This window comes from Morone saxatilis, unplaced genomic scaffold, assembly GCF_004916995.1.
Source record: "Morone saxatilis isolate NCDOM2014 unplaced genomic scaffold, NCSU_SB_2.0 Contig7, whole genome shotgun sequence".
NCBI classification, from domain to species: domain Eukaryota; kingdom Metazoa; phylum Chordata; class Actinopteri; family Moronidae; genus Morone; species Morone saxatilis.
The window spans coordinates 12,567,294-12,578,380 of NW_023340246.1; the positions used below are offsets into that span (position 1 = coordinate 12,567,294).

General features: G+C 39.5%; 1 protein-coding gene across 1 annotated transcript; it reads right to left on the reverse strand.

Annotated features, from left to right (window-relative positions):
- Positions 1-3,648: 3,648 nt before the first annotated feature.
- On the reverse strand, positions 3,649-11,087 carry hadhb (hydroxyacyl-CoA dehydrogenase trifunctional multienzyme complex subunit beta). Its single transcript, XM_035678790.1, has 16 exons — positions 11,000-11,087; positions 9,651-9,723; positions 9,194-9,235; positions 8,870-8,966; positions 8,604-8,648; positions 8,016-8,115; positions 7,748-7,835; positions 7,228-7,415; positions 6,905-7,085; positions 6,258-6,379; positions 5,792-5,871; positions 5,644-5,691; positions 5,380-5,467; positions 5,079-5,153; positions 4,309-4,473; positions 3,649-4,059 (listed from the first exon to the last, which is right to left on the reverse strand). Exons 2-16 carry the CDS (start codon positions 9,715-9,717, stop codon positions 4,024-4,026), a joined length of 1,422 nt encoding a protein of 473 aa, XP_035534683.1. The 5' UTR covers positions 9,718-9,723; positions 11,000-11,087; the 3' UTR covers positions 3,649-4,023.

Here is an 11,087-nt window from a genome sequence, read left to right on the forward strand (position 1 = left end):
GGTGGTGGTGGGGGGGAGAAGAGAGAAGGAGAGGAAGAGGAGGGAGAGAGAGAGAATGGCTGCAGCGATGTCTTTCATCTCGTTCCTAGCCGGCCTCACGCGGGGCGGGGCACCTGCCTTGAAGGCAATTGACTCGACTTCCTTCAACTGCTCGTGCGCACTCAGTTGCGGCGTGTGTGTGTTAATGGTTAAACCGTTTCAGTTGAAGTTTACTGTAATGCACCGAAAACACCGACTATATGATTTTATTTTTTTAAACAAAGAAAGATTATATATTTTTTAAATGAAAATTAAGCTCAAAAAAATAATAACAATTAAAAAAACCCGGTGTCTTGCCCTCTCTGTGTAAAAAGCTAAGCAGGTTGAGCTAGAACCAGGGCTATCCAGTAAAGGGTGAAGACACAGTAGGTCGTTTGAACCTCATGTGGAAGCACTGTAAAACTGTTTGGGGATTAACCAAAACCAAATTCAATTGATTGTATTATTAGTACAAAGTTACTGTCAAATTAGTGAGCTCAAATTGTTCTCATCCAACTATCACCAGTGGAAAGAATATTTAAAGCGCGTGCTACTGTGCACCAATTGGGAAATAAAGCTGTTTCCTTTCTTGGCAAGTGTTCTGACGAATCAATAGCCAACCATCCTCACAGGCTATAGCAAAAAACAAAAGAGGCCACCAGCATGAACACTGGTAAAAGTAAAAAATGAACATCTTGGGTTTGTGTAAGTAGCAGAAATAGAAGTTAAAAGCTAAAGTCTTTATAGGGCGTTATGTGCTGAACTATTTCTTGGGCCCTTGCCTTGGCAATCTCAGTGACAACAAGCGAAGTCAAAAACGCACAACTTTTCTTTTTTTTTTTTTTTTTGGGGGGGGGGGGGATTATGAATTTTAATCCAGTCAATATTATATTAGCGGGGGCGGGAATAATCATAAATTTCTGCCAGGTATGTAAACTTTTATGAGCACAAACTGCCTACAAGATGGAGTTCTATTCAAAGCACTAAATTTTAACATCTAAATAATATGTAATAGAAAGAAAAATAATCATTTTATAGTAACACAACAAAATACTTGTAAAGGAATAAGTTGATCTAGGTGTGACAAATTCTGTGAACAAATGACAATTTATGTGGATGATGCTTTGGAGTTTTTTAAGTTTCAATCAAATTTTTTAAGAATTCCATGTTAGCAGTATACACCTCACTCTCACGATACGATACGATACATCGTAATTTCATTCAGCTTAAACACTTAACTAAGAATTTAAATGGGTCCCATTCCATTATGTGAATATAATGCACAAATTATTCAGGTTCAGACGTAAAGCAGTTTAGAATCTGACGATTCGTATTACACATATTATTCTACACTCCCCGCTTCCCCCGCGCGCTCGGTGAGGTAGATTTGTAGTGACAGCAGCGGGTGCATTCGCCAGTCATTCCCCATAAAAGGTTCCGTCTGATCAAAGCCCCGCTGAGGCAGGGAGAGGCAGGGAGGCGGCCCGCTATGTCGGCGTGTGTCGGTGTGTGTCTGCGTGTCTCCGGTGTCTCGCAGGGTTGAGGCGGTTTTGAAGCTTTAAACACAAAAAAAAAAAAAAAAAAAAAAAAAAACTCCTCTCTGTCTCTCTCCCTGCTATTTACATTCGAGCTCCGTTTTGCCTTGGCAGTAAAACATTGGTTTTTATTCCCTCCGCCTGTAGCCCGTGTGACAGGCTCGGCTGCATTAATCAGCTCCTCCCGCTCAGAGTCAAGGATTTCTTTAACTGGAAGAATTAAATCTTTAAATACATTTTAAACGGAAGTGTCTCGACTGAAGTTATGTTAACAAGCCCCCCACCCCAACCTGTGTGTATGTGTGTGTGTGTGTGTGTGTGTGTGATGAGAGCAGGTTTCCCGGTGAGCGCTGAGGGGTTCGTACACACCAAAAGCAGAAACATGGAAGCAATGTGTTGATATAAATGTACCCATCCGCTGTCAATTAAGACAACAACTGTTTAGCGGGTGTAAAAGTTCGGTTTATCCACAATATGAACACCAAATATCAGGAAGACAAGCGCTGCAAACCTGAACCTTTAGAACCTGCAGCCCATTATCCCCCCCCCCCCACCACACACTTTTCCATATTCATGTTGTTTTTAAATCACCAGGAAGCCCGAGCATCCCTCTTTACCTCCTCATTAACATCAGTTGTCTCGTCAAAAGCAGACAGCGTTATTCACCATCAATTAAGCGCGGAGGAATCGAAAGACAGTCTACTGCTGACACATCTTGATAGAGCCTTAAAAAATAAAATTGGCAATGCAAATTTTGAAATCTGTTAAAAGAGTAGACTACACGGCCCCCTTCCCCCCCCCAAAAATTCTTGGTTGTTGTTATGTGCAGCACAAAGCCGTCTATACATTGATCTTTTCCCTTGCAATAGTTCCTCTCTGAATTAAACATAAGCCATCAACACTGCTTGAAGTTGCTGTCCATGCATCAAGGCCTTCAATCAGAGCGTATTGTAAGAAATGGAGCAGTATTCAGCCTCAGCCCGGTCACTGGAAACAATCTAATCAGCTTTTTTGGGGTTAGGTCAAAACCTGGTTAACCCAGATATTTCTGTTATGTGTTAAAAGCAGTGAAAACCTTTTTTTCAGTCAGTTTCCTATTACGACCAATGGTGTCCTACATGAACACAAACTATTCTACTGAAGTTAAAACAATTCTGGTTGTTTCACATGACAGGTTTCTGTATTTGTGTTTTTCTGTTTGCTCTCCTCACTGGTTTGAAGTATCAGTTAGATATATATATCTCACTAATAAGGATTTAGCAACTTGCCACTGTCAAGTCAAATCTGATCAAACCACACCCACACAATGATGAAGCAGATAATAAGTTCACTCTTAAAAAAAATAAAAACTTAAACTTTGATTTTTGGTTATTTAATCATACATTTTATAGATCTGCAACCAAGTTTTCATCATTTTGTTTTTTAAAGATTAGGTCTACAGGCAATGGTTGTTGCCACGATTGTGTAATCTGCCAAAAAAGTTTACTAAATTAATAGTTTTGTCTGTAAAATGTCAGTAAATTGTTAAAAAAATAAATTAAAAAAAATGCCTATAACAACAATGTTGTCCTGTCTCTCTCCGTCCTTCCCGATCTTACGTACCTCTAATTTCTCACTTATGTCTTATTTCAAGGACCTGCTGGAAAACGTAATAAAAATATAAATGTCTTCAAATTTCTTGTTGCAATGTCAAAACCCCAAAGGTATTTAATTTACCTTTTATGTAAGACTAGAAAGAAAACCATTAAATATTTATATTTTAGAAACTGAAACCAGTGAATTTCTGGCATTTCACCTCCCAGTAATCACTGTGCACGTGCAGTTAATAGACTATTTTTAACAGAAGACAGGTTGACGTAGTACACAGTAGAAACAGGTGTTACTAATCACATTAATGATGGGTGAATTCCATTTAGCTGCTTAAGTTTCAGGGTCCTGGTACTGAGCATGCTGACTCACTGTGACACTGTCTTACTGGGACACTTGAAGAGAAGGCAGCCATTGTTAATGTTATTAGTAAAACATGTGTTCTTCCTACTATGACAAGTGAAAATGACTTATTTCAGGGGCAAAAAAAGAATAGAAAACCCAGAAATGAGTGTCAGTGTGGTTACTGTCACACCATTTAATTCCAACAATTGGTAAGAAAAAAAATTACAGCGTATATAAACATTAGAATCACTTCAGCTCCTCTGAGTGCTTAATTGTTGCTATGTTACATTCGACTCAGTGACAACGCTGACATGGCGCACCGCAAAGCCCACAAAATCCTAGGCAACATTCTTTGATGACATTTTACTATAATTTAAACAGCCTCTAAGCAAAGTTAAATTTACACAAGACTCGTCAAACACACTCCTCTCTGATCAAGGCAAAGTGGTGCTAGTATGTACACTCTGTTGTCTGGGTGTTGGCGTGCGTGTAGCCGTCATGATGAACCTGAAGATCGGGTCACAGGTGGCGTTTTACGTTACTGGGGGTAGGCCTCGATCACCATGGCATGACCCTGGAAAACAAAAAATACAAGTAAATACATAGAATGGAAAGATTATACTGATTGGTTAAAAGGTCTGAATTTATTTATTTAGTTATGGGGTGCACGCCACATAAAAATATTATACACTACATTCCACCAAGTGTTACTTAACACTTTAAATTGTGAAATCTTAATTAAACTAAAAGAGAAAGGAACAAACAGTCCCAGTCATGGCTTCTATGATTCTGCTGTCTCATGCACAAGGCACCCATTAATTACCTGTCCTCCAGCAGCACAAGCTGCCACCAGTCCGTACTGTCCTCCCTCCTTCTGCAGCCGGTGTGCCACTGTGGTTACCAGCCTGCAGCCGGTGGCACCGAACGGATGGCCCAGAGACAGAGAGCCTCCCCACAGGTTGAACTTCTCCATGGGAGGAGTTCCCACCTACACACACGAGAGACATTTGGTCAGGACAGGAAGCGTTTCTTTGTGTAAAAATCTGAATTCAACATTTAGAGAGGCGGATGCTAAAAAAAACACTGACTGCCAAGGTTAAAGCTCAGGGGGAATAACTTCTACAATCTACAGTTTTCCATGTTACTGGGATATAGTTAAAATAGGAAGAAGGGCAAGGAGCTGCATTGTATGAACACAATTTCACTTAAATTGCTTTGCATTTATCCCTTGATGACAATTCATGAAAATATTTTGTTATTATTTAGTCACTTAATATTTTCTGTACTTTTTAAAACATCACTATGTACTGTATATAAAACTAAACAAAACATCTATTTTCTAATACATGTTCACTGATTATGTAATATTAGGCGTAAAATTGAACTAAAATTAATTTGTATTTGAGTACATCCATATAAATTATGATTACACCAATACTCAATACTGATATAAAGTTTTCATTATATGACTATCCAGGCCAGAATCTACTCTGTACACAATGTTCATTGGTTGCAGTATGTTGCGAGCATCCAGATGTACTGTATGGATCCATTCTGAGAAAACGCCAACAGCTGACCAGCAGCTATGTTTACCTTCGATTTCCTGCCCAAGTACGTCTGGCCGAACCAATCTGAGTCCATAGCCTTCAGATTTGCCATTATCTGGCCCTGGAAAACACACGCACACACATCCACCAAGTTACCATAGATACCAGACAGAAAACACATTGATTTCTACTGATTTAAAAGTGCAGGATATGAAGTAGACCAGTCAAATCTTACTCCAACATCAATGTTCATGAATAACGCAGGCCAAAACTGGATTAAGGCAGACACAGAAATTGAGACACAAGCTCAAGTTTCTTCCCACTACTAATGTGTTGTGTTAACTTACTGCAAATGCCTCGTGGAACTCAAAGACATCAATGTCGCTCATGCTCAACCCAGCCCGTTCCAGGACCTTTGGTGTACCGTACGTTGGCCTGGAAGAGTTAAACAAAAAGAGTACAGGAGATTAAAACCCACACAAGGTTAGCTATCACAGTTCCATCACAACTCCGAACCCCAATGTTTTTGTTTTTGTGAATAATATATGAACAGGAAAAGGGTCATCATTTGACATTTTTACCAGGCATTCCTATGATACTGAGGGACTCACCCCAAAAGCAGCTGATCTTTGGGGTCCTGAGACACGTAGACAAAGTCTCTGCCGGGATAAAAAAAATATGACACGATCAGCACCTCAACTGAAACAGCATTATTGTGGAAACTGATGCTGCTCTACCTAACAGAGAGGGTGCAGATACCTGAGGTAGGCTTTAGGCTTGTAACCCATAGCCAAAGCTTTCTCTTCAGACATGACAAGCACAGCAGAGGCACCGTCAGTCTGAGGACACACACAAACAAGCAGTTTAATTACAGTCACAGCAGTTTATTGGTGGTGGCAGTGTTTCCACTTGTGAGTGTAATCGGCTGAAATAGTTGAGAGAGAATCAGGGGAGTTTTTCATACGTAGATCCAAAATTAAAGTATAAAAAACAGTTATATTTATTTTTATTATAGAGCACAAATAGGATAATAAAAAAAAACCAAAGCCAAAAATGCTGAACATTGTTTTGCTTCAGGTAATTTGTAGCTTGAAGTGTGTGTAACTTTGTGTGTTTGTTTTAAGAACAGAAGCAGATGTTGAAGGTGTATTTAAACCAGAAAGGAGGAATTAAGAACACAGAGTGCTGCAGGGCCTGAAGTGTATGTGTGTGTGTGTGTATGTACCAGGAAGGAGGAGTTGGCAGCGGTGACTGTGCCGTGAGGTTTAACGAAGGCGGCCTTTAGTTTGCCCATTTGCTCCATGGAGGATGGGCGGATACCGTTGTCCTTGGAAACAATATCACGACCTAATAAAGACAAAAATAAACAGCCATCATATAAAAATAAACAACAAAAAATTCAACGCTACTTAATGTTTTCTATGAGGCAAAACTTTATAATTGAACATACATACATACATACATACATTAAGTATGTTAGAGTAAAAAGAAACTAGCAGTCAGATAGTCATTGAGGTAAAGACTACTTTCCTATTTTATGTTAGTTTTGGCACTGGAGAAAACACTTACTGACAACCAGCACTTGTATACATGCTGTGTATTGTACTGTAGCATTAATGAAACTGACTGGTGGTAACTTGACGACATCATATTTACCAAATATGCACTACCGATAACTGGTTCAAATGAGAAATAATGCAAAGAATGCACCAAAAAAGACAAATGACATCTGCTAATTGCAACAATATAACCAACTACATTTAATATACGAGCATCCATAAAAATTCTGAAATTAACACATACACAACCATCCATAGCACTTGAATGTGTAACGGGTTGTATCTCAGTTTTAAAGAGTGAAGCAGTGTTTACCTGGTACTTTAAATGAGATGACATCCCGCAGCAGACCGGCGTCCTGGGCCTTTTTGGCCAGTGTGTGTGATCGCAGGGCGAACTCATCCTGCTCCACTCTGGAGACCCCAAATGCAGCAGCCAGACGATCAGCACTGTGGCCCATCGTTTCAGCTGTGGAGAACTCAGCCACAGCAGGAAGCTACAGAGACACACACACACACACAAAATTAAAGGTTACAGGAAGAAATACTGTACTACTGTATGTCAAAGGTCCAGGAGAAGAACCTCGGAATCAAATTCCACAACTGAAAGCGGTGCAACTCTTTTAAGTGAATATATACCTCTGGGGAGAGATGTGCAAGCCGGATGCTGCCAATCAGACTGAGCCTCTGGCCAAGGGTCTTTGCCTTGTTGAGGGACAGCATGGTCTTCCTCATCTTACGGCTGTGACGAATAGGAACATCAGACATGAACTCCACCCCTCCTGCCACAACGGCGTCACACTGGCCTGCCGCAATCAGACCGACAGCTGAGAGAGGGAGGAAGGAGAAAGAGACAAACAAAGGTCAAACAAAGAGGCGTTAGTGTTTTTCTTTCCTTACTGTAAAATGACAAGACGATTCATTATTTCCCCTTTATTGTCATTTACATAGTTCTTATTTATGATGTCTCATCTTTAACATGACAAGATTGTATTTGTTTGTTTTTACATTCAAAATGTTTTTTATTACTTAAAGTTTCTCACAGCAGCATACATCATAACAATAACAATATCATATCAATAATTATTACTGTGCCCAGAATATACAGTGCATGCCAAATGGCAGAGGCTTGGTGTGGAGAGCTCTTTTCCTCACATACCGGAGGTCATTGCCTGGTTGGAGGAGATGCAGGCCATGGTGACTGTGTGAGCTGGGATCTTGTCAGAGAAGCCTGCACCTAAAGCTGCCTGAAGTCACAGTAAAAAAAACAAAAACAGCAATTTTAAAATCATCTTTACGTCTCAGCATGCAGTTCTAATGCTTAGAATCAAGGCTTAAAGAGAGTACATGAAACATATGCAAGATGTGTGAAGCTCCAGATGCTATAACCATTTTGTGGGTGTGTGTGTGTGTGTGTGTGATAATACCTCTCTTGCTACGTTGCTGGTTTTGACCTCCTGAATAACTGTTCCATAGATGATGTAGTCTACAGCATCTTTGGGGAGACCTGTCCTCTGCAGCAGACCCCTGGGAAAACCCAAATGGAATATTTCAAATCACATTACCACTTAAACAACCTAAAAAAACAATTCTAAAAATTTGAGAAACAGGCTTGTGACAAGACAGGCTAAATGTAGAAAAAAAGTGAATGTATTATATGGTAGAGGACAAAAGTAAACTCTTGTTTTCAACAAAACACTCCCACACCCCTCACAGCTCTGTCAGATCATTGCTCCAATGTTCGTCTGTCTATCCTGCTGTCGAAAAACGACACCCTTCGACAGTTTTCAGAAGTTTTAATGCCTAAATATTACATCTGAGGCCATGTATAATGCATAGAACCATGGTTATATATGTAACATAACATCCATACCGGCCTCATGCTTCACTTGCATGCAGTAACAGTGACTTCTAAACTGTTCATCAGAACAACTACACACTATGTCAGCAGACTTTATCTTGATTTATTGTGTTAATACGGTGGACAAAACAAAGGACACAATACAATAACTTACTGCAGAGCTGCTCTGGCCAAGTCATGGGGCATTAGGTCAGCATATCTGCAAACACAAACCAGAAAGGATTTACTTTCAAGGCAAGATTATCTTTCTGTAAATATCATTTGACATGTTTTTCTTGACAATTCAACATTTAAATGGCAAAAGTGTTCCTTTCACTTTTCTGATCAAGATCAAAAGACGGAGCAGAGTTCTTATCACAGCACCATCAACGTGCGGCTTCAGCCAGTGAATTTAGCCATAAGAAACGAGCAGAGACGTACGTGGTTCCAGACAGCAGGAAAGGGGTTCGAACTCCTTCCACCAGAACTATGTTCTTCACACCAGGCCGAGCCAGTGTCTTTTTACTCTTTGTCTGAACTGAAATAAAATAAAGACAGTAAGAGATAGACTTTGATCATATCATCTCAATAATAGTTATATTTTAAGACATTCAGATTCCACCTTGGGAAGATAGTTTTGCACAGGTTCTGTCCAGGTAAATAAATGAATTAATAAATAGAGGCTTATATTTAAAACACAGGGATCTCTACAAGACTATAATCTAGTTTTTTGTGTAACTTTTATCACTTAGAGTAATAACTTACCCTGAGCCTGAAGCTGGCCTGTCGTACTGAGAGAGCGTGCCCCTGAGACACACAGAGAAAAGTATTCCTTGTCATCATCAATTAAATAATTAGAAATATTTCACTTAACTTGATTTTGCACAAACATTTCAAATTAATAGTATATACTACACAATAACATAAGCAGATAACAGTGTTGTAGTAGTCTGATTTTAAATAGCTGATGTGTGTATTTTAGGTTGGATTGTGACATAAAGTGACAAATGGAAAGGATAAATAAACAAAAGCGACAGTGGCCAAAGATCATGTTTCTAAAACTACAATATACTGTATAAATCCATTAAGACACACAGAAAAACACATTTTTGCTGTTGGTGTTCTATCTCACATTTCTGACTCTATTCTTGTTTGGTAAAATGTCGTATTGCTTTGAAATACACTGGACTGTGTAAAACAAATAGGAATGTAGTCAACTTACCAATCCGCATCGCCCAGGAAGGGCTGACGGAGCAGCTCCGCACCGTGTTCAGCAACATGGAAGCCATTATGTTCTGCAAAGAAAGAAACTGTAACTGTCACTGCAAAGTTATAATAGCATAGCATAATATTGCCATGTTTTCAAAATGTAACTACTTTCTGTTTTAACAATGTTGTTTTCAGAATCAACACTTCTCTAAAACAGTTCCAACAAAAGCTTTTGAGTGAAGTAATTGAAGATTTATTGCTGGACTGTTTTATTAGACAGCATTAGTGTTGGCTGCGTCTACCTAATTAACAGACAAGTAAGTAAACCTGCTCTCACATTCCCATCAATGACCAGTTTTTCCCTTGTCTCCTTGACTTCTTCAGAAAATCTATCAAACTCTTGGCTCTCCTTGTCTGAATCCACAATGACATTTTTATTTTATTCTTGAAACTGCATAAACCATGGGGACTACACCACTTATTGTCACGTGCGTCCCAGGAGAGTGACATAACCACATCACACAGCCCCTCAGGTAATACTCAGATCTTCTTCTGTAGGTAAAAGGTCAACTGTAGTACGCACCTGTCCCCTGAATGTCCAAATCACACCAGACAATGTCATCCCTGAGTCCCAAGGCCTGCTTGACTGATTAAAATGAACTAAATCTGCATACTCACTGCATAACTATGTAGATCATGTGGTTTGATGGGACAGTGAAATACTTGAGAGAACTGAGGAAATGCAATGTTACCTAAATTATCAGTATACATACTGTCATACTGTCAATGCTATAAACACACATGTATATATAGCTACACTACCTATTAACCTAGAGACCTCTGTTCCGCATTTACCCATAATATATTAACAATAACTTAAAAAGGAGCTCTGTCGACCAGGATCTATATATAATTAATATATATATATAATAGGTCTTATCGTATGTTTTATTATGTGGCATAACATGACATATTCATTGACGGTCACACAGCCCAACCCCCCTACTCTGGCTCTGACCCTTCACCTACATTCCTCTCCTGAGAATGACACAGACAGAAACACAGCACTACGGGACTGAAATGGGCTCAGAACTGTTTACAGATCCATTAGGTATTTATTCCTCACAGTAACGTTTACACTGGCCAAAAAACCGCAGTGTTGAAACAACCTAAAGAGCAAAACAATGAAGCTGGAAGCGAGATGCCAGCTAATAAAGCTAGGAAGCTACGTGTTAGCTAAAGTTTCTATTCAGTTGGGATGTATCTATTTATTTATCTATCTATCTATCGCATTTAAGTTAATACCACATTGTCTCTCCTTTTAGCTGAATGATCAACAGTAATAGATAGGTTGAAGCTCACCTTGTGTTGTGTCTTTCCCTGTCAACGACCGGCTGCACTCAGGAGCTACTGGACTACGCTTTGAAGGACCTAACGTTAACACTGTTAG

Bases quoted from the DNA above. Each gene is read 5' to 3' on its own strand.
- hadhb (XM_035678790.1), bottom strand. From the start codon at position 9,717: ATGGCTTCCATGTTGCTGAACACGGTGCGGAGCTGCTCCGTCAGCCCT. The intron at 9,236-9,650 runs GTAAGTTGACTA...TGTGTGTCTCAG, and splicing joins TTCCTGGGCGATGCGGATTG to GGGCACGCTCTCTCAGTACG. The intron at 8,967-9,193 runs GTAAGTTATTAC...ATTTTATTTCAG, and splicing joins AGGCCAGCTTCAGGCTCAGG to TTCAGACAAAGAGTAAAAAG.